The following is a 23582-nucleotide window of genomic DNA, read 5'->3' as shown; positions in this document are numbered from 1 at the left end:
CCTTCGAATTACGAACCGAAAACCGACGACGACGTGACAATTTGACCTGTTTTACTTTCATCGCCGATGAAATTTCCAAAAAAAATCCTCCTTAGCAGGTAAATTTCTTGAGGAAACATGTGAAATCCCGGAATTTCCCATATTTCAAGTTTTTCGAAGAAATTCTCCGGACAATGGCTTTGTCTCTAATTACCCTTTTGTGTGATTTTTTCGGTGTTTGCTGCTCTCGGACGTCGTTTCGTGCTCCGCAGATGAGGAAAAAAGATCAAAATCGGAGGCGAAAAGGTGAAAAATGTACCTGCGTGTCTCGCATTTCACTCGAGAGAACAAAAAAAAATTAATATTTACGGTGATGCTGACAAACAAATTAAAATATTCTGCAGAGAACATGTTGCACACCTGTGTCAAAAGTATGTGTCTCGTATATTAATTAAGAACGTTTAAATAGCAAGTGAAGTGGCAAAAATAAGGCAGAAGTTCTGTTTTTGGCGAAGTATTGAAAATTTATTAACAACATCCTCCTACGTTGTTTTTTTTTGCTGTACGAGGAAAAAAACATTTTTTGGTCACGTGGAAGAATTGCGTTTCAGGTGAACGCACAAAAGGTCTTCAAACACAAAAAAATCACACATACATGCATGTTTATGTTGAGACATATGTATGTGATGCATGTACGAATATGGAGTCAGTCAGACATTACGACGGCAAGAAAAGCTCGTCTCGTCTCGACATAAAGAGCTTTTAACAGAAAACTTGTTGATTTCGTTTTAAAAATGGAATTTGTGGAAAATGAATTTAACGAAGAATGGGACAGAATTGAATTTGAATTTTTTTTTGCATTTTGAAAAATTTTAATTTAATTTTTTAAATTTTTAATAAAAATAATTTGAAAGTTTTTCATTCAAATTTAAAAATTTATTTAAACAAAATTTGAGAAAAAAACACTTAAATTATTATTACTATTTTATTTATTTTTTTTTTTTTTTTAAAAAATTTATTAAATTAAATTTATTTATTAAAAAAATCATAAAATTTTTTTCTTTAATTATTCAAAAATTAATTTTTAGAATTTCATGAAATTATTTCATGATATTTATAAATAACGAATTTTTTATTTAAATTAATTGTTTTAACTTAATTTAATTTTTTTTTTTGAATATTTTTATTTTTTTTTATTTTAAAATTTTTAATAATAAAATATTTTTTTTAAATAAAAATATTATTAAAAACAAAAAAAAAATATTTAAATAAATTAATAATTATTTTTTTTTATTTTTTATTTTTCAGCATAATATTTTAATGCTATAGAAAAAAAATATTTAAACAAAAAATTGCAAAAAAAACTTTTAATTAATTTTTTTTATTTTAAGTGAATTTCGACAAAAAAAAAATGAAAAATATCTTATCTACATTAGTCTCTTATGATCAATTTTCTCCAGCTGCACCAACGGTTTCAGCTGTTCCGCAAATTGCCTCATATCTTCCGCAATCGCTTCCTGCCCACTCGGCGCCAAAACCGACAATTCAACCAAATAACTCTGCGAAATCGTTTCCGCGGGAGTATTCGGCTTAAAAATCTTCGCAACCGTAATCTTCATGCGACCTTTTCGGAACATGTAACCGGCAATTCTGTACTCGAATTCGACGCGAAATCCCAATTCGTTGAGAAATTCCACGATGGAAGCTGTGCACGCAATATCGATGCAACTCCGCACGAGCGTTGGGCGATTCCGATCTGCTTGTCCCTCGGGTTGCCCGAGATAACGCAGTTGGTAGGGAACATCTTGATCGAGGGCACGACGCACCCGAAGCGCCAACGGAGCAGTTTGATTTGGGAGCCGGAGCGAAAAACAAACTTCGTAGTCGGAAAATTGCTCGTAACCGGATTCAACGTTGTCGCACAAGCCACGGAGACTGAAAAAAAAGTTAATTTTAGCAAAAAATTCATTGAAAACATGAAAAATCTTAAATTACCGGTGAAGTAAATTCTCGACACTTGTATCCATAATGCTGCCTTGTAACAAATACTCCTGCATCGGAACAATTTTCGCTGTTATCGCGTCGTTGAGCGAATCCATGGCCCTTAAACTCGGTTGTTGCGTCATTTTTTGCAGGATTTTCAGGTAAATTTATTAAAATTTTAAATATTTTTTATCACAACATCAACTTTTGTTTTGATTTTTGACAGTTTGCGTGAATTTCTTGCCGGAAATCCACTTTTGAAATACCGAATGGGCCTAAAATTTTTATGAGACGAATGAAATTGATAAAATTTCTTATAAGAAAATATTTTTTTGGGGAAAAATTACTCAAAAAATTAAATAAGGCGCCTTTTCATCAAATTTTTCGTATAAAAAAATAAAATTTTTTCGAAAAAAATTAATTTTTTAACGAAAAAAGTCATCAGATTGAACATCCCTGCCGTCATTGTCCAAATCCATTCAGTATCGTACGTGAATTGCTGCGAACAAGAAGAATTGTAGTTAAATGTACGAGCGATTTCAAGGTTTTTAAGTACCTATCTTGCCTGATTGGCACAAAAAATACTCTCAAATCACAAACCAGTCACTGTTTGAACGAGAAAAGGTGAGTTTCGGTCCTAAAATTATCGAAATCGTTCGAAAAATCACCAAAAATTTCAATTTTGTGGGATGAAAAATCAAAATAAACAGTGATTATTCAATTTCTGCCCACATTAACATCAAAAAACTTTCGATTTCGTTCAAAAAAGAGGGCAAGTGAAGAATTTTCAAGACAAAAATCGAAATTTAAAAGCTTCAAAAGACACAAAATCGCTGAAAAATCATCGAAAGTGCAAACTCCAAACCTGTTTACACGAAAAAACTTGCAAACAACGCGCGATTGTGTAACAGCATGAGCCCAATTATTCAATAATGTGCACCGAGTGTTCCATATTAAACAATTTTATATAACTTTTTGTGTGCAAACTGGATTTTACTTTACGCTTTATTTGCTCTCGACATTTTTTCCCGTGCGAGATAAGGCGAAATCAGCGCCTCGTTGAACGCAAAAGATGAGAAAAAGTGCATTGACCATCAAATTTTTATCACCGAGGCGTGAAAAGATAAGGAAAAGTGTGTATTCGTGATAAGAAGCGGCTTTAATTGGGTAATGAGGAAGTTTGCAAAGTGATTTTATGATATGAAAAGTGCATCGAGAGCTGTTTGTAGAACTGGGACAGACACAAAAATGCAAATTAAATCAATAGAATTGCATGAACGGCGATATGGAATCTACGTTTTAAGTATTTAACGACGAATCGTGATCTAAGAGGGGATTTTTTATGTGTTTGATGAGATAAAAAGCGGTTTTAAAGCTTTTTGTACTGAACGAGAAGATTTTTTTTAGCGAAAATTGCACGTTTTTGAGATAAAAAACGAGTTTTGAGTTGAAAATTAGCAAATTTAACGTTCAGAAGTTACTTCAAGAACTTTTAGAATTATTTTTTGTTAAGCTAAAAGCTGAAATTTTTGTTATCAGAGCCTTTTTAGTGTCTCAAGAGGCGATAAAAGTACTTTTTAATCACTTTTCACACTGATTTTAATTAAAATTCCTTCAAAACTTGAATTTTTGTAACATTTTTAATTTTTTTTCAGCTTCAAAGACCTTTAAGATGTCTCAAAATTGTACTAAAATATTAAAAATTTTGATTTTGATACAAAAATTTCATATAAAAGACCCCTAAATTCTCAAAAAATAAATTTTTCAGTCTCAAATTTGTTAATTTTTGAGGCTTTAAATTTTCAAATGACTTCCAAAGCCTTCAAAATTCTTAAAAATGTCATTAAAAGACACAAAAATTTCGTAAAAATTTCATTTTCAAGCCAAAAAATGTCCGAAACTTACTTTGTTAGTTCAACTGTTGCGCATTTGCTTGTTCAGCAGGCTTCGTTTCGCCTCGTTGACTCTCAAACTCATTAAATTTAATCACAATTCATCATTTTTTCGCACAAAATTTTAAAATTATTTCAAATTTTAACTAAACTAATATTTTTTTTCTTAAATTTTCAGATAAACTTCCCCAAAAATGATGCACATGTCCTTTTGGTGGGGTTACGACCTCGGAGACTTTTTCTTCAAAGGTCTCGTGATCGACACGTCGGGCAAGATGATCGCTCTGTGTGCCGTTCTCATGATCCTGTCGATCCTCTTCGAAGCCATGAAAGTCCACAATGCTCAACAAAAGGCGAAAGCGGCGCGAGAACTTCAAACGCGAGCCACACAAGATGCCAGCAGCGATAGTCCCTTACTGAGCATGGAGCCGGTCAGCAGCAGGGGATCTCGTGCATGCATTAGCAAAGCAATGAAAGGCTTGAAAGAAGGAATTTTCTTTTTGTTCCAAAATGGCCTTGGATACGCGTTGATGTTGTCTGTGATGTTGTACAATGGATTTTTGTTTATTGCTGTCGTTGGAGGTAATTTCGTGAATTTTTCCCCATTTTTTCACGTGAAAATCGATAAAAATTAATTAATTTTTTTAGGAATGACAATTGGCTATCTCCTGTTTGGTCATATCTCGATGAAAATCAACATGGAAAATGTGCGTGCAGTTCAGTCGAAAGTTGTTTGCAGTTCAAGGAGTCCCGATGGAGGTGAATTATTTTTGAAGTTTTTAAAGAAAAATCGATACTAACGTGAATTTTCTATTAATTTTCTTTTGAAAAATGGGAAAATCAGACGATTCTGATCCAATTACTGACACAAGTCTCGTTCAATTTTCCGAAAATCATATTTAAATGATTTTTTCCTCTCCTGTCTTTAAGTTTTTATCAGTTTTTCTTCTAATGGGTTAGTTCGTGGAATGATTTTGACAGAAAACTTTTCAAAATATAGATAATTTTTTAAGATTTTAATTAAAAATTTAAAAAGTTATCATTTTAAGTTAAAATTTAACATTTAAACATCAAAAAACGAAAAATTTTTAAAGTTTTTAGTAAAAAAAATTATTTTTCATAATTAAAATTTTTAACCAATTTTTACTTTGTTAATAGAAAAAAAAATTAATGAATTAAAAAAATATTTTTAAAAATTTCTGATGAGTTTAAAATTTTTTATTTTGTCAAAAGTTAAATTTTTATTTTTTTTTAATGACAAAAAATCACATAAAAATTGCCCGAAAATAAAAAAAATAGTCTTGAGTAAAATAAAAAAATCAGATTAAATTAAATTGTTAGTTTTAGACAAAAAAAAAATAATATTATTAAAATATTTAAAAAAAAAAATAAAAAAAATAAGTTATGAAATTTTTTTAATAATTATCAAATTAAAAAATATTTTTTTTTACTGAAATTTAATTTTTTTACATTTTTTTTTATTTTTTACTCTTTCAAAAAATTAAATTCAATTTAAAAAAAAATAAAAATCTGTCAAAATTATTCAAAAAAAAAATTCTTAAACCCAATCTCTTATGTTATTCCCATTTTTTTTTTTCATTAATTATTTTACTTTTAATTTACTATTATTTTAATTTTTTTTCCTGAACAGCAAGTCTTTCATCAACCTTACCCAGTGTTTCAGAACAGCCATTGAGATACGGAGAAGGAACATCTCGTAACACGTAAAAAAAAAAAAAAAAAATTTAGTGTCGACCACTAAAAAAAGGCAATTTTGTGAATTCTAAATATAAAAATTTTTAAATAATTTACCACGAAAATAATTTTTAAGTTTAATTTTTAAGATTTATTACAAAAAATTTTTAAACATTATTTTTTTATTTTATACCAACCAGAGTTTATGTAAAAAATATAATATTTGCATTCACGTGATATTAAGAGGGGTGAAAGTTTTTTGTTAATTAATATGTCATGTCTCTCTATGGATGCCAAGTAAAAATGTAAATAATTATTTTTTCTCAACATTTCGTAAAAAAAAGATTTATTTCACAGAAAAAAAAATAAATAAAAGACTGTCGTTGTAAATATTATAAAAAAAAACTAAAAAAATTCGACCTTGTACCAGAAAGCCAACAAAAAAAATAATAAATATTATTTAACAAGCCATATAAAAAAAATTTGTAAAAAATAGCCAATAAAGCTAATAAAAATTGAACTATTACCACTATTTTTGTGTGTTTTTTTGTAAGAAAGTTAAGTCTCGTTGCTTAAAACCTGCTAAATTTACTACAAAGCGCCTCCCTTCATCCATTGCAGCAGTTGCGGCACGAAATACGTTATGATACAATCGCTTCCAGCTCTTCGCATGCCTGCCAGGACTTCCGTTAGCATCGTTCTGAGGTCACACGATCCCATTTTCGCTGCGTTATAAATCATCGCGTACTCTCCCGACACTTGATACACAAAAAGTGGCAAATGCGGGAACTCATCTTTCGTTTGACGGGCAATATCGAGGTATGGCATGCCCGGTTTGACCATCAGCATGTCGGCGCCTTCCTCAACATCGCGTTTTGCGGCTCTTTTTGCCAATCCTCGTGATCCGTAGGGCAATTGGTAACATTTTCGATCACCGAATGCCGGTTTGCTCTTCGCTGCGTCCCGAAATGGGCCGTAAAAGCTCGACGCGAATTTCACGGAATACGAGAGAACGTTGACTTTTCCTTCGAGTTGCTCGTGACGCAGGAATTTTTTTATCGCGAATATTCGATTGTCCATCATGTCGGAGGGAGCAACGATGTGCGCCCCTGCTTTCGCATAATTGACAGCCACTTGAGCAATTCGTTCGATACTTTTGTCGTTATCTATCGTGCCATCCGCATGCAAGATACCACAATGACCGTGACGCGAATACGGACACAAACAAACGTCGCATGCAATCAGCAAATTGGGGAACCATTTACGTAATTGCGGCAGTGCACGAATTACGGGGTTGTAAAAGGAATCGGCGCTCGTTGCTTGATCGTCTTTCATCGAGGCATCGTCAATTATGCCAAAAAGTAAAATTGAACTCAAACCGAGATCAACTAACGGAGCGAGATGTTCCTTCAGAGAATTTATTCCGTAACGACAGACACCCGGCATGCTCGGAATTGGTTGCACATCGTCGTCTTTTTCCCTAAAAAAATTAATTTTTATTAAAAAAAATTTAAAAAAAAAATTAAAAACCTAAATTTTATTTCTTATCAGCAAAAAAAAACTAACAAAAAAAATAAAATCGAGCATGACCTTAACCTTGTTAACTCATTATTTTTATTTTTTTTGTTGCCATAAGAATATTTCCAAGAACTTACACCAGAAAAATTGGATACATCAAGTTGTGTGGCAGGATTTGGACGTCAGCTTCGTGCATTTTTCGCAGCGTCGGATGGAAAAGACTCGGATGCAACTTCGTTAGAGACATTTTTTAGTTAGAAATTCCGATGGAGGCTCGTTCGAATTTTTTTTGCAGAGCCAAAAACACGACCAAAGTGAAATAGTGCCAAACGTCAAATGTTGTACTGCGTTACATAAAGTAAAGCATGTGGGATTGAAAGAGACAGGAAATGATATGAGGAATAGTGTTGTCTCGTTCTAACACGTGAATTCAGCAATTTTAGACGAGTGAACTTGAAGTTTATCAATTTTTGGGGGGATTGTTTGATGAAAAGTGTTGTCGTCGTGTGATGATTGTTACTTTTTAATTGAAGATATTTAATTATTTTAAAATTTAGAATTTTTTTAAAGCAATAATTTAAATTTTTTGAAAATTTTAATAAAACATTATTTAATTTTATGAATAATTTTTTATAAAATTGTTTGAATTTTTATAAAGAAATTTTGTTCAAATTATTTTTTTTTTGTTTTTTTTTAGAATTTTTCTATCAATCAAACTTCATTAATTTTAATTTTTTTTAATTTAAAATAAATTATTTTGATTTTATTTATTTTTTTTTTATTTTTTAATTTAATTTATAATTTAGATATTTCTTGAAAAATTAAAAAATAAAAAATAAAAATAATTTGTTTTAATTCAGATCATTTTTTTTAAATTTGTAAAAAAAATAAATTTTTAGATAATTTTTTGGTTTTAAATGATATTTGGAAATATTTTTTGATCTAACGAGAATTTAATTCAAAAAATTTGACATCTGTCATTTTTTCTATAAAATATTTTGGGGAATTTTCATTTTATTTAAAAAATTTTCAGAATAAATTTTGTTAATTTTTTTTAATAATTAATTTATTTAAAGTTGAATTTATTCATAAAATTTGACAGTTTTGAAATTTTTTCAACTGTCATCTGTCAAAATTATTTTAAATTCTTCAAATGTGAACTTTAAGCGATTTTTAATTTATTTTTGTACAACTTTAAATTAAATTTTGACTTTTAACAGAAATTTTCGAATTGTTAACGGTAAAAAAATATTTTTTATTAAAATTTTGACATCTGTCAAAAAAATTTTAATTGACTTAAAATGTAAATTCAAATCAGCTGTTAAATTTTTTTAAATTAAATAAAAATGGCTTTAAATCCAAATTAAATACTATTAAAAGTTTTCAAAAAAAAAAAAAAAATTTTACTCAAAATTTTGACAGCTGTCAAATTTCATAACTGTCAAAATAATTTTTAAACTCACCAAAAAAACAAAATTTCATTAAAACCTCATCCCCTTATCAAAAAAAAACACTTACGGTGCTTCATCTAGTCCCGTTACGTATGCTGACGTACGACTTCACGTTTCATACGGTTCAGTCCTCTATCGCGCTTAGAGAGGAGAGGATGTCATTTTTATCTCGTTTTTCATATTCAGCAGTGTACACGGATAAAATTCGATAAAAGGATGCAACAAAATTCCTTTGTGCGACCTGAAAGTATTTAAGGAACATTTTTAGCACAAAACACCTTTAATCGTTCACGAAACTTCTTGCACTAAAGTTTAGCGACAAAAGTGAAGAATTTAAAGATAACAGAATCATTGAAAAAAATGTCATCTCACAAAATTTGAGAATTCATTAAAAAAGTGAAAAAATTAAAAAGTGAGACAATCAAAACAACAACAAAAACAGGTTTGTCTATATCTACTTAGCTCTCTATGTCAATGTCGTGCCGCCGTAGACAATTTCATTCATTTTTCGAAACAACTTTTAATTCATTCATCGTTCGAGACACGCGAAATGTATCGAAAAATTGGGCAAATTGTTCATTCGTGAGCAAAACAAAAACAAAATAAAGTGCGAAAATAATGGGAATTACTTTCATGACCGCTGTAAATCTCAATTTACGTCAATTTATCTTTAAATAAGACGTTTAAGTACAAAAAAAAAATTTGAATCTATTTCTGTTTCCCCGTTTGACATGTTGTAGGTACAAATAGATACAAGTAAAGTATAAGTAGTGTAGATTTAAAAATAAAAATCAGTAGACCGGATCCCGGAATAAATACAAAAGAAGATTTATTTTTATGTTTAATTAATTTGTTGAGGTTCTAAGTTCATGTTTTTAGAATTATTTTGACATTTTAACAGATTTTTTTTTAAATTTATTTTTTTAACATTTTTTAAAAATTATTTTAAAGCATTAAATAATTTTAATTTAAACCAAAGATATAAATTTTTAATTAATTTGATAATAAAAATTTACGAATGTCAATTTTGACAAGTTTAGACTTGACATCTGTCAATTTTTTAATAAAATTTGAAAGTTTTGATGTCAAATAAAATATTTTTTTATAAAAATTCAAGAATTTGAACAAAAATAAAATAATTGGGCAATTTTTTATTTAAAAAAGTTTTATTTTTAAATTTTTATTTTTAGTTTAATTTTTTTAATTTTTAAATTTATTTTGACATTTAAAAAAAAATAATGACAGCTGTCGTTTTTTCCAGTAATTTTTTTTGTTATTGATTAATTTTTTTAATTAAATATTTATTATTTAATTTTTATGTTTTTTTTTGCTAATTAAAAATAAAAAAAAAATATTTTGTTAAAAAAAAATATTCAAAAATTGACATAAGAACTGTCAAAATTAATTTGAAATATTTTTTTTTAAATTTGACGTTTGTTAATATTTTTTTTTTAATTAAAATTTTTAATTTTTTTTAATTACTTTGGTATTTAAATTAATTATTGAAATTTATTAAAAGTTTAAAAAAATTAAATTAATTTTAAATTAAATAAAAAAAATTAAAGTTTAAAAATTTAGAACTTAAAAAAAAATTATTTCTCTTTTTTCAAAAAAAAAAAAAAAAACTTTGAATCAAATCAAAGTCTGTTTCCAGCTACTTCTGGCAAACTTTTTATCAGAAACAACATTATTGGCGTATGTTTTCGCTTTTAATTTATTTAAAATTTATATTTATATGCAAACAAGCCAGTTGCTATTGTTAATAATTCAAATTCACTCGTGTGTGTCGTTGATAAGTAAAATTTTTATTTACAAATAAATTGGCAGAAGAATTCGCTTGGAATCGATTCAAAAATTCGCTTTTGAAGTTTCAACAGAATTTATTGACGAAATTCATTAAAAATTGATAAGAAATTTGATGAGCTCTTGAAGTGTCGAGTAAATCGCATTTTTCAAGGTCATCAAAGCTTTTTCCTCAAAAAAAATTCAACGATGACGAAAAAAATATTGACAAAACAAAAGGAAACATCGTCATAGCATCAGAATTTCTCCATTCCATAACGTACCGAGTGTCGAGCTGTCGAAAGACGTAAAAAGGATGAGAAGAAGGGCACACAGCTGCTCTACAGAGGTACTGCTGAATAATCAGCTGTTCTCGTACAAAATCGTGTCTTTGTTTACTTTTTTTCGCTGCACATCTCCCTTCATCTCGAGTTTTGGAGGAAGGTCGCATGCTGCAAAGGAAGAAATCGTGTCAAGGAAACGAAAATTGCAAATGGGGAATGGCAACAGACTGTCTACGAAAATTTTTCTTTTTTTCCATACCGGGGAGAGTTTAAATGGGTGGCTCTTTGTTTCGAAGTTTGATGCATTAAATATTGACTAGACAGGTTTTTTCTTTGTGAATTTATTTATTATTCGATTAAATGTGGCTTTATTATTGGTTTGTTGGTCATTAATAATTTTTTCATTTCATCGCACATTTTGGTTGAAGCTCATTGAACAATTTTGATGCGCTTGTGAAGTTAGAAATGTGGAAAATTAATGACATTTTATTAGAAATATTGATTATTTTTAGTCAATTGTAGCTTTTTAACAACAAATCAATAATTAAAGGGATGTTTTTTATCACTTTTATCACCTTTGTCTGTAACAGAGACATGCAAAACATGATAATGTAACTTCTTTTTCATCGCGTAGCATAAAAATGCATCGAAATCATCAAGGAAATCAAAATAATAATTCCTTATTAAAATTTTGTGATCCTCGCCGTCGTACCAAAACATTTCATAATTTTCAGAAACTTTTTCAATTCTCTTATATAGTTTCATCATGTCATTCTTTGTTTTGATAGGCATAAAAAAAGTTGATTCTTTTGAGGTTAGTGACGAAATCAGTACTTTAACCAACACTGAATCAGCGAGTTTTTTAATCTCTTCATCCATTTTGTGTTTTTGCAAAAACTAAAAAGGAAAAAAATATATTTCCAGTAGTTTTTTTTTAATATTTCGTTTTTTTTATTTATTTTTCATTAATTTAAATGTTTTTTAAATAATTTTTTACTTACGTCAGTACAGAAAATCAGCTATTTGTTAGATTTTGATGAATTCAACAAAGCTTTTTAGCAACCAAGACAATACTGAACTGAATAGAAATTTTGAAAATTTTATTCGTATCAGCTATGGTTGGTATCTTATCAGTTATTTTGAGCATCGATAAAGGATTTTTTTAAATAAAAACAATTTTTCTAATCCATATTTTTTTATTGACATTTCTTCTGAGTAATGAAGAAATAGTCTTAATTGCAAAAAAATAAATTTTATTCAATTAATAAAAAATTCCGAGCTCTCAGATTTTGAAGAGCTCAAGTTAATTTTTTTTATAGACACTTGACAATGACTCGATATGTTATCGTAGAATATACGATTTTCCATCGAGAATTTAAATATTTAGAAATTTATATTCCGAAATCGCTTCTTTGTTAGAGAAGACTTCAAGTTATTTGAGAAGATCCATTTCTAATGAATGACAAAATCGTTCTGATTTATTTTGGCAAATCGTGCCCTATTTATATGACAAAAAGTGTGCAAATCAGTAAGTCACTAAAATGAGTAATTAACATTACCTTCTTATCTCGGAAAAACCCAAATTTTTATGAATTTTTACGAAAGGATACTCTCAAAAAAAAATCATGTTTAAGGCAAAAAAAAAAGGAAAAAAAATCATTAAAAACTTTTAAAAATTTGAGAAATTTTTTAGAAGAAAATTCTTCAAAATATTACATTAAAAAATAAAATAAAAAAAATAAATTCGAATAAAAATTTCCAATATTTTATTTAAAAATTATTTTAATAAAAATATGAATTTTAAGATGAAAAATAAAAACTATAAATAAATAAGATTTTTTATTTGACAAATTTATTTCAGCCAATAAAAACATATTTTTCATTTGTTCAAAAATATTAAAAAAATTAACAAAAATAGTTTTTCCATTAAAAATTAATACGCAGGTACAAAAAATTACTCATCAAAGTCAAAAAATACTGTAATTACCTCGTCTGTCTCGCCATCACTACCTGTCCTTTAATAAAACCTTAAATATTACATCATACTGCAAGTCACGTGACTTTTTTTCTTTTTTCCAACAATTGATTTAATCGAAAAAGTATCATAGTACTACTATAAATAATAGTTCCTCCATACCTTCGCATTAATTTCTAATGAACAAAAAAAAAGTTATTTTCTTTAAATAATTTTAGTTACCACAACAAACATTACATAACGAAATTTTTCTTCTCTTCTACCGGCTTTTTTCCCTAAAAAAATAAATTTTCCTTCAAAAACGAGTAATTTGCATGTCTTGACTTCCCGTCTGGCGTATTTGGTCATTGTTCGAAGAAAGTACAGGGAAAAAAGGATTGCATGAAATTAATGGGTCATTTTGGACATTGCGTGTTAGTTTCCTTGCATATTAAATGGAATGAAGTACCTGCAATAAAAATAAAACAAAATGTTGTAGAGTGAAATTCCCTCTCGGAAAATATGTCTGGACAATAAAATCATGGGTGTGTTTATGAGCCCCGAGAAAGTTTTTGAAATGGTAATGAAATTTGCGTCAATTGAGGTAAGGCTAATTGTTGATTGTAAAATTTAATATGGATGGGCTCTAAAATTAATTTTAAAAAATTTAAAAAAAATAAAAATAAATAATTTAGTAATTATTTTTAATTTATTTTATTTTTTTAATTAATAATTTTTATTAAAATAAATTCTAAAAAAATTATTTTAATTTTATTTATTTATTTTTATTTTTATTTTAAAAATATTTTTTTTTTGTACCTAATTAAATTTCATTTTTTATTCTTTTTCATGAAAAAAATAATAAATTTATTTGCAATTGATTTTTATGTTTGTTTTTTTAATTTAATATTTTTTTTCTTTTAATTTAAAATATCTAAAATATTTATTTATTTTTTTTATTTCATTTTTCTTTAATTTTTTTATTTTAATTAATTTAATTTTTTAATAATTTTTTTTAATTTAATTTTTATTAAATTAATTTTTATTTTCCTTCCATTCCATCACTGCCCGTTACAGCCCCCATACAGCACGTTGAAAACCAACTGAATATAAATAGCTTATTACCCCCACAATCCATTACAAAACCCCACAAACTGCAATTTTGCAGCTAGTTCATTAACCTCTATCGATTTCTTTCCCTTTAACTTTCAAAAAATGGAACAAATCGTGCCTTATGTGATAAAAATTCACATCATTCCATTTAAAAAAAGTGACTTTTATCGATCAAATTTCAATTCCTTTGTGAATAATTATTCCGAAACATTAAACCGCTAAATTGAGTCGTTCATTACTTCCCTCTTTTCATGTCAATTTTCCGCTTTTATTGATAAATTGAATGAAAATCCATAAAAATGTCACCCTTTTTTATGACAAAATTGATAAAAAAAAAATGAAAGATTTCTTGTTGTAATTATTATTTTATCTCGTAATTCATCAAAAAAATGTTTTTTTATGAATTAACTTGGAATTAACTTTAACACACGTGACGCATCAAATTATTCCAATCGATTCCAATCTCACCTAATTTTTCTTTATCAGGGGAATAAATTCCATTTTTTTCAATTACAATAAATAAAAAAATAATTTCTTTTTTTATTTAATAAATTCTGACCTAAATTACCCTTCTAAAAGCTTAAATAGAAAAAAAAACTTCTGCTTCTGTAAATGTTCAGGATAATGTTGTTGACCCAATTATTGTTCGATTTATGACGAATTATAGGACAGTTTTACTTTCGTTGCGCATATTTACGTGTCTCTGTTAATCTCCTGAACAAGTAAACATGAAAAAATGCGTGTGTGTAACTGACTAATGACACGGAAAATGTAAACAAGATAAATTACTCGTTGATAACACGGTGAACTTTTTTCAAGTAAAAAATTTAATTTCCTATTAATTTTATCGGAATTCAGGCAAAAAACAATTTTTTATGACACTGTGAATTTTTTCCCGTTATTTGTGAGTCACGTGTTGCATTTATAGAAAAAAACATGAAAATGCAGACTATAATTAATTATTGTCGTTTTTATGGACAAACACAACTTGTCAATCAATCAAATGCAGGAATGACGTCGCTTTCCCTTTTTTCCCGACTTTTCCTTGTGAGTGAAAGTAAATATGTGACAATCAATGCTATTAACGTTATGAATATTGAATAGGATTTTTTTTTCGAATTAGGTGAGAGAAAATAGGTTAAGGACATTGTCTTGTAAACAAACAATTCAATAAGCGAAGGTCATGTTTTGTCTTTAATTTAATTGAATAATTTTTTTTTTTTTTTGATAAAAAATATTTTGTGTAGTTTTTTATCACGTAACATAAAAAAAAGAATACACGAAAAAATAAATTTAATTAAAGAAAAAAAGAAGAAGAATGAGAAGAAATTCAGAAGGTGTTAATTGTTCGTTATATTTGGTAATGGTACGAGACACGAAGAATAATTCGGAGAAATGACGAGTCAGTGAGCGACCTTCTTTTATTTTGTTTTGTTTTTTTTTTTTATTATTTTTATTATTCAATGTTGATTTAATTATATCGGGTAGGTCAGTTTTTACATTTCTTTTGTAAGAAATGAAAAAATAAGTAGCTTTTATGAATAAATTTTAGTTTAATTAATTTTAATTTAATTTAATTTAAAATTTTTAAAAACATTTTTGTTTCTATTAAATAAAGAGGAAAAATATATTTTTTTTTCATTCGATTTAAATTAAATTTATTGATATAATTATTAATTATAAATTATTATTTATTTTAATTATTTTTTTTATTTATATTAATTATTTAATTTTAATTATTTATTATTTAATTAATTAATTTAATTAAAATTTTTAATATTTAAAAATGAAACTTTATTTATTTTATTTTATTTTATTTTATTTATTTTTTTTTATAAATTAATTTTTTTTTTGTTCTGAAAAACTTGTTTAAACAGTATCAATTTAAAATGGAGACGCCTTGCAAATTTTTTAATCCATAAAATTAAATTTGTGAAATTAATCCACAAATCAATTGTTCCATGAGGTTTTCCCAAATATTTATTTGTAATTAATAAACATGAATCAAAACGTAGGTAATTAAAATTCAAATATGTGTCGAACGAATTTTAATAAACAAACCACAAATCAATGTCTTCCTTATGTATTTCTGCAATTGACACGTCATTAAATGAGTCACGTTTGAAATAATTTAAATTGCTTTGTTTTATTATTTTTTAACAATAAATTTCAATTTCTGTCGATAATTCTTTTTCATTAATTCTGATAATAAAGATTAGTAAGAAGAAATATTTTCTTTAATTTTTCTATATTAATTTTTAATTTAGTGTTCACGTATTTTTTATTTTTTTTTATTTCGCCTAAATTAATTTTGCTTAAATTTTAAGAAAATTTAATTAATATTTTTCTTAAATTAATTTATTAATTTTAATTTATTTTAAATTTATTTATTTAAAAAAAATAATATTACAAAAATTGACTAAAATCCATCAGAGATGTTTGAAAATTTAATTGTATTAAAATTTAATTAAATTAAAATACAAATAATATTTAAAATATTTTGTCCTTGTCATTTGCATTTAAATTAACTTTTCGCGTTAGATTACTTAATTACTTAAGGTATGAATCATAATTATTTAATTAAAATATTTAACAAGTTTAATTTTAAAGATAAGACCTACGAGAGCACTTTCTTGTGATTCACCAAAACCTTAATTTCACAAGATTTTGCACACATTTTAATGCAAATACAAATATTACAGCCATTGTATGAAATTCTTTTCTTATCAGTTCTACATGTGATATAAAATCTTACGAAATTATCACTAACTATGGAAACCACTTTTCTTCATATACAAGTTGTTGTAAATGTTATCTAATTTTATATTTTTGATCATAAAGATATGCAGTTGCTTCGTATTGAGTCAGTTCAAGTACAAAATTTGAAGACATCACGTCGACTGATATTAATCGCACTCGAAATTATTAAAGTAAGAACTTTAATTTTTTTTTATAAAAAAAACAGAAAAAAACAACAAAGACATCAAAAAGTTCTCCTACTAAAAAAAAACTTTAAAAAATTCTGACATTTTTAATTTCCTGTAATTTTAAACTTATTCAGAACATCTTCCTTCTTCGCTAAAATTCATTTCCGTGTTCACGTTCTTGTTCTTGACTTTCAAAAAAACAATTTAAAAAAAAACAAATTTGAACTAAAACTCAGTTTCATGCCCATTTGGATCATTTATTACGAGCGATTATTGTTAATTTAATTAAAAGCATCAACGATAGCATCTCGTTCCATCGCACGTTCACTCATGTTTAAATCATAATACATCACCTCCTTCATTATTATTCACATAAATTTTAAGATATTTGCACATTAAATGACTCACCGCACGCACGTTGACGCAGTAAAGTCTCTCAACTGGAAAATTAATGTGAGAAAATTGAATTTATTTTCAGGAAATTTAACGAGAGCTCATCGAGACGCACAAATTCAGCAAGATGTCTGATCAAAACTTGCTGAAATACGGTAAGTAATTTTTTTTTTCAAAAACGTAAATAAACAAAGTGAAAAAAAAAAATAACAAGATAATGAGTACAAAGCAACAATTGTAAATTTCGTGTTTGTGTATGTGATAAAAAAAAGTTCGTTTATCGCCAGTGTGTGACTTATCTTTGACACAAACAATGCTCTCTTTCTTTCTTTGTGTGTAAATAAATAAAAATATTGGACCCGTAAATTTCGTTCTACCATGAGAATCTTATAATTTTTAAGAAAAAATATTTTTAAGCCATAAAGTATGCAATGAAGCTTACTTGAGAATTTCTTAATTTTCCATGAATTTTAAAATTATTTTCTAAATATTTTTACATAAAAACATTCTCTAAACTAAAACTGATAAATTACAATGAAACTTTGAAAAGATTCTTGAATCGAAACTTAAGTTATTGCGTTACAAAATTCTTCTGGATTTTGAATTCTAATTTCGCGCCATATTTTGACCTACTATAGAAAGTATTTTTTTGACAAAATAACTCCTAAAACTATGCAATTTATTATTTTCAAATGAAAATTTGATTTTATGTCTCATTAAGTTATGCAATGAACTTCACTTTACATTTTCTTAATTATCTAAAGAATTTTCATACATTTTTGAATTTTTTCTTCACATAAACCTTCTTAAAGCTTAAACTGACAAACTACAAAAAACTGAGAAAAATTCCTTTAAGCGAATTATGAGTTATAGCATTTCAAGATTTTTTATAAATTTTAAAATTTTTTCGCATCAAGTAAATTCTTCGCTTCAACGTTAGATGATCAAACCACTCACCACAATCAAACAAATTTATCGTAAACGTAAATAATGTTTTGAAAAAAAAAACACTCAAACAGAAGCAACAGTTTGCCTCGTCAAACAATTCAACTCAGCTGTAACAAATACACAAACAACAAAAACATCTGATTGAGTGTCTATGTGATGCACTGCGTAGTACTAAGTGCCTCGTAATCTATATAGACAATTATTCTTTTTATTATTTTTTATTGTTTGTGTGTTTGTCATGTGCAACTTACTTTTGTAGTAAAATCGCTTTATTTAGTTTCACTCCAACCATGTGTCGTGGCGTGTCTCACTTACTTAGTTCCGTGTCGATTTGAAAATATTTTCGATTAAATTAGATAGAAGAATGAATCAGCGACGAGATAAATAAATCAATCAATTTAAAGTGTGAAAATAAAATTAATTAGAGTATTTAGTCTCATAGCGAATAAAATTCAATTCAACAGGTGAAATAAAAATAAAATTAAAATCATAGAAGAGGCAAAAAAAACCAAAGTTGTTAAAACAATAGAAAAGTTGTGTAATCCCTCTGTTGTTTTATTTAAAATTAAGCGGAATAAAAAAGAGTTATGGAGTAACAGTTATTGTCGCAACACAGAATTTAATTACAATCATCAAGAATTTAATAACAGACAAGTAAGTTTTGAACTACTTTTTTTAATAAGCGAGTTTTGTTTAAAATTGTTGAGCTAAGCGAAGTTTTGTTTTGGTTTAAATTGAACTGAATTGAAGTTGGATAGAAAAAAAAATTACCGTAAAATTATAAAATAAAAAAATTTAAGAGTTTTTCTTTGTTTTGTTGACCAAAATTTTTCATAAAGTTCAAGTTCAAAAATAATTTTATAGTTTAAAGATAAATTTTTAGATTTATTTTATTTTATTTTTATTTATTTTTATTTTTTTTTATTTTTATTTATTTTTTTTTATTTTTAGATTTTCGATAAATCAAAATTTTTAAGAATATTTTTAACAAAAAATTTTTAAAAGATCTATTTAAGTAAAAATTACAAGCTGATTTTTAAACATTTTTAAATTTAAAAGTTTGATTTTTTTTTAAATAGAAAAGAAATTAATTTTAAATTCTATTTAATTTTTTTTTAATAGAAAAGAATTTTAGAAATTTAAAAAAAATTAATCATATATAACTTTAACTGTAAAGTGAAAATTTGTAGAAAAATTTTATAAAAATTTAACTTTTTACCATAAATCTTTAAAATTTTGGTCATAATTGCCAAAAATACAGTTAAACTTTCAAAAAAATATTGTTTCTGTTTGATTAACGTTCAATTATTATTCACAACAGATATTTACACAAAATATATAAGATTTCATTTATAGCTTTTGCTAATCTCTATCTTATCCTACGCGTTTCTATATATGGTCAATACATTCTTAATATTATCAACAATAAGTCATAACAAGATTCTCTGAATTTTTTTTTTTACAATTTACAAAATCAAACTTTTTTGCTTTGAAATTATTTTATAATAATTTTTTTTAAATAAAAATTTTTTAGAAAAATAAAATTTTCAAATTTTCTTCGTTCCTTTAAATTTATAATTTTTACGGTACTTTTAATTCTTCTACGACAATTTAAATTGCCTAAAAAAACTTCAGATAAGAACAAAAAAAAATCCATTTCAAAACAATTTAAACCGAAACAAAACGTTACAAGATCTCCAGCCTCGTACAAGGTCTTTCATTATATGCTAAACAGTACCAAGACACAAAAAGGTATAAAAATCTCGTTGAAACGCACCTCAAAGCACATGTTTTTTTGCATGGTTTGTGCATTTATATGAAATGGAAAGTAACGGTGTTGAGTTACCCGCAGTCGCTGTGAGTGAGAATAGTAAATAAACGGCTGATTCATGCAACTTACATTACAAATTCAGACTCGTCAGGTTATTCGCAGTTAATTTTATTTACTCTGAAAACAAAGAAATTTGCACTTGGGGCATTTTTTGTACTGAATTCTCAAAACAAAATCCCTTTGAGGCTATTTGAAGGTCAAAATAAAGTTCAAACCAGTCCACGAGAGAATCCAGATGTGTTCAGGTGATTAACCTCAAAAGTGCACTTGCATGTTAGAACTCATCAATTCTCCAACTAGACATGTGTTTTATTGTTCACTTGTACAAATAAGAGCAATACACTGACAAGTTATCATAAAATTTATGTAGAAAGATAATTTCTATTAATTTCATTAAAAATACATTCGCGCTTTGTAGTTGCGGCCCACTTAGCAGCGAAATTGACTTTAATTAATTCTGCGCGATAGAACGACGACGATAATTGGCTTCGCATGTAAGAAGAAAGGGTCAAGAAATTCAATTAAAAGCATTTATGAATAATTTTTTTACTTGTGTTTTGACGCGGAAATATGAGGAAAGAAGTGATTTTCTTTTGTTCAATTTACAAAGACGGAGATAAAGAATCGAATTATATTGTTATTAATTGAATGCATTCAAATTAGGTACATTATTGAATTGATGTCAACATGGGAAACGAACAATGGATGAATGGATATGTAGGTCGTAATTTGGGCAATTATTTCAAAAGTGACAAAATTTAATGAGTTTGTACGTGTGAAAATTTCTATAGAGGAATAAGTGATTTATTTTGATCAAAAACACGAATTATTTGTGGTTTGTAAAATTTTAGAAATATATCAACTTTTAAAACCTTTTGAAGTACCAAAGATACTTAACGACATTGACTATCAAGGATTTTTGGGAAAATCTGAAGTAAGAAGCTTAATTAAAATCAACAACAAAATGCGATGTGTAACATGCGATTTTTTCTTGATAAGTTTTATAACTACAAACCCAAACTAAGAAATCTGGAACGAAAGCGAAAGAGGAAATCCTTTCTTTGATATTGATATGAACCGAACCCGATAAGAGATCAACCTGATCCTCTTTCGAGTTGCTTATCCGCAGACCCAAAAAGTTTAACCGTTCAAGAGATCATTTTAATCCCCTAAGAGATCAAACTGAACTCTTAAAGAGATCAAGTTGACCCCTTGAAGAGATGAAATTGACCTCTTGAAGGGATCAAATTGACCTCTTGTGGTTATATTGATCTCTTAAGGGATCAAGGTTATCTCTTGAAAGGTTTATTTTTTTTGGGTCTGCGGATGACCAACTCGAAAGAGGATCAGGTTGATCTCTTAAGGTATCAGATTGAACCCTTAATGGAACAAATTGATCCTTAAGAGGTCAAAAAATTCCATTAAGGGATCAAATTCACTCATAAAGGGTCAACCTGATCCCTTAAGGAATCAATCTGACCCGTTTTTCGCCCATGGGGAAAAAATGAACTCAAACTCCCCAGGAGCATCGAAGATCTGAAGCAATTAACTCGTGAATCGATTCAGTGGCTTGGAAATTTGAAACTTTGACCTCACTATGTTCCTTTATATTGATACAATTTATATTCATACGCTAAATAAATAACTTGGAGTATGCGGGTCTTTGTTAATAGACGTCAGAACATAACAGTCTAACATTAACCAGCAGATAAGAAGGATAAAACTTGACTAAATTGAAAAAACAGGAGGAAAAGAAAAAACCCAACGAAACTTTCAAAATTGTACAAAATTCATCACTTATCTAATTTCAATTGAAACTAATTGTTCTCCAAATAGAAGATTTTTATTGATGCACTTTTATTTTTTGACGAAAGTGTTATATTGATTGTATTGATTAGATTAATGTTAATTTTAAAACGAAATCGATGTTCCTCGAAAGAATACTTGTGCCCCACACACAATGTTATGGAAGTGATAATAAAGACAAAAAAGATGCAGCTTGATATATATTGACGTCGAGCAAAATGTTATGTTCATGAAAGTCATATTCAGGCTTAAAATCTGTTACAAACAATCCTTTTGAATTTCTCGTAACATCAACACTGCTTCAGTAACCATAGAGAAAATGTTCTATAATTCCCTCTTCACAAATGCTCTTGAAACCTGTCACCGTAAATGGCGAACAAACAAAACTGTCAATACCCTCAATCACAACAACTTTTCCCCTCGCGACACGTAATACCTTGTTAAATGAGCTTACAATTGAAAAATCTCCACATTTTTTTAATGTCATTATTTCATCCTTTTTTTGTTGTTGTTGTCTTTTTAAACAAACAACCCTTGTACGCGTCAAAAAACTGTAAAAATCACTCAAGTTCAAATTGAATGTAAGCCTCATTATTATTATAAGACCTAATTATAAACCACTACTAAGTAGCTACAGAATATAAAATTTAATCCTCTTCACATATCATCATTATTATTGCTCGAATATTACATAAACGCGTTGTACGGAAATATTGCACAAAAACAGAAGCGACGACGTGACATTCACAGAAAATTACGCCTTTATGATTCTTTGTCTTATATGGCTTCATGTCGGGCATTTCCTTCATGTCAAACGAGACATTGTCGGATGGATTTGGCGGAACAAAAGGATTACACACATTCCATTGAATTTTGGGTGCCAAAAAATCGCTTGGAAAATCTTCTCTCGGCTCATGAATTTTTTCCATAATAAATTTTTGAAGGGGAAAGTCTGGAGAGTGTTACATGTAACGTTCAGGAGAATTATACGGGCATACCTTGCCATGCGTGTATCCTGAAAATTGCGTGTCGCTCTTCATTTCACAGCTGCCAGAGTAGTCGTTCTCGTCGTTCACGTAGAAGAGAGTTTTAGGATGGGTGGTAAATCTCGCTACGATCGTATAGCTAGCTACACATGGCATCGTACAACCGAGTAACATCGATTTTTTTCGCCTTTTCTTATTAGATTTATGCATGGATTTTCCACTGTTGTCGTCGTGTGCGGCGGATTCCTTCTCCAGTCATTATCGAATGTTCACAACGGAAAGATTTACTTTTTTAGTTTTGCGCCAGCAACAAAAGTTAATGCATCATGTGCCTCTGTCTCATCTGCTACACAAATAAATAATAATAAACACACATAATATAATAAGACACGAAGAAGCGATAGAAAATAGCGAAAAAAAATTGTTTATCAATGTGAAATTTAATCAGGAGCCGAACGACAAACGAATCACAATTTACTGTGAGTTAGAAAAGTTTCTAACACAAAAAGAAAAAAATTAAAGTGAATTTTTTCTCTTCGTAGAACCAAAACTTTTTAACTTATGAATGACGAAACAATTTTAAAGTAGTAGAATTTTGGAAGTTTTTAGCAGTAGTTCAACAGTAATAATAATTATTTTTACACAAAATACAAACCACACCGATTAACAACCGTCCTTGAAAGAAAAAAAAATTAGAAAACATGAGTCATGATTATTACAACAGCAGTCACCATGATCACGAAAAAAGCAACTTGCAACATCCGTCGACATCCATTTCCGTCGTGCACATGGGCTTTAGCAACAGCCGACGACCCTCGCATAATCCGTCGCACGTGGACCCCCAGGAAAATTTGGGGGCGACAAAAGTCATCGTGGCATTAATCATAATTGTCGTTCTAATCTTCCTTTTCTATACATTGTACCAATTCAAGCTTCAGTAACGTTGTTTATTTCTCTCCTACGTTCTTTTTCGTGGTGTTCGACGTGAAAATGAATTAAATTGTTATACACGTGTAATAAAACCTATACAAAAAAAATAA

General features: G+C 27.8%; 4 protein-coding genes across 7 annotated transcripts in view; 2 read left to right on the top strand and 2 right to left on the bottom strand.

Moving 5' to 3' along the window:
• Window positions 1-1360: 1360 nt before the first annotated feature.
• On the bottom strand, window positions 1361-2194 carry LOC134838214 (mediator of RNA polymerase II transcription subunit 18). Its single transcript, XM_063853692.1, has 2 exons — window positions 1975-2194; window positions 1361-1914 (listed from the first exon to the last, which is right to left on the bottom strand). The coding sequence occupies exons 1-2, from the start codon at window positions 2103-2105 to the stop codon at window positions 1407-1409; spliced, it is 639 nt and encodes a 212-aa protein (XP_063709762.1). The 5' UTR covers window positions 2106-2194; the 3' UTR covers window positions 1361-1406.
• Window positions 2195-2425: 231 nt separating this feature from the next.
• Window positions 2426-5749, top strand: LOC134836688 (uncharacterized). Its single transcript, XM_063851867.1, has 4 exons — window positions 2426-2586; window positions 4033-4436; window positions 4503-4613; window positions 5506-5749. The coding sequence occupies exons 2-4, from the start codon at window positions 4049-4051 to the stop codon at window positions 5580-5582; spliced, it is 576 nt and encodes a 191-aa protein (XP_063707937.1). The 5' UTR covers window positions 2426-2586; window positions 4033-4048; the 3' UTR covers window positions 5583-5749.
• A 182-nt stretch (window positions 5750-5931) lies between these two features.
• On the bottom strand, window positions 5932-7405 carry LOC134836687 (delta-aminolevulinic acid dehydratase). Its single transcript, XM_063851866.1, has 2 exons — window positions 7205-7405; window positions 5932-7029 (listed from the first exon to the last, which is right to left on the bottom strand). Exons 1-2 carry the CDS (start codon window positions 7312-7314, stop codon window positions 6141-6143), a joined length of 999 nt encoding a protein of 332 aa, XP_063707936.1. The 5' UTR covers window positions 7315-7405; the 3' UTR covers window positions 5932-6140.
• Window positions 7406-8665: 1260 nt separating this feature from the next.
• Window positions 8666-23582, top strand: part of LOC134836117 (choline transporter-like 2) — a 34841-nt gene continuing 19924 nt past the window's right edge. For 2 of the 4 annotated variants that reach the window (XM_063851367.1, XM_063851333.1), the window contains exon 1: window positions 18217-18573. Coding sequence is in view for 2 of the 4 variants with exons in the window: in XM_063851358.1 (XP_063707428.1) it covers window positions 17099-17126 (28 nt within the window). In the remaining 2 variants the exon portion in view is untranslated. Of the gene's footprint in view, window positions 8961-16530; window positions 16582-17056; window positions 17127-18216; window positions 18574-23582 lie in introns of those variants that run through there. The other 2 variants (XM_063851358.1, XM_063851349.1) reach the window with 2 other exon arrangements.

Source organism: Culicoides brevitarsis, chromosome 1, assembly GCF_036172545.1.
Source record: "Culicoides brevitarsis isolate CSIRO-B50_1 chromosome 1, AGI_CSIRO_Cbre_v1, whole genome shotgun sequence".
Classification (NCBI taxonomy): domain Eukaryota; kingdom Metazoa; phylum Arthropoda; class Insecta; order Diptera; family Ceratopogonidae; genus Culicoides; species Culicoides brevitarsis.
The sequence above is the reverse complement of the archived record's forward strand: the minus strand, read 5'-3'. Positions and strand labels throughout refer to the sequence as shown.

Coding starts and splice junctions, on each gene's coding strand:
- LOC134836688 (XM_063851867.1), top strand. CDS start 4,049: ATGATGCACATGTCCTTTTGGTGGGGTTACGACCTCGGAGACTTTTTC. Junction 4,437..4,502: donor GTTTATTGCTGTCGTTGGAG/GTAATTTCGTGA, acceptor TAATTTTTTTAG/GAATGACAATTGGCTATCTC. Junction 4,614..5,505: donor TTCAAGGAGTCCCGATGGAG/GTGAATTATTTT, acceptor TTTCCTGAACAG/CAAGTCTTTCATCAACCTTA.
- LOC134838214 (XM_063853692.1), bottom strand. CDS start 2,105: ATGACGCAACAACCGAGTTTAAGGGCCATGGATTCGCTCAACGACGCG. Junction 1,915..1,974: donor GTCGAGAATTTACTTCACCG/GTAATTTAAGAT, acceptor CTTTTTTTTCAG/TCTCCGTGGCTTGTGCGACA.
- LOC134836687 (XM_063851866.1), bottom strand. CDS start 7,314: ATGTCTCTAACGAAGTTGCATCCGAGTCTTTTCCATCCGACGCTGCGA. Junction 7,030..7,204: donor ATGTATCCAATTTTTCTGGT/GTAAGTTCTTGG, acceptor TAATTTTTTTAG/GGAAAAAGACGACGATGTGC.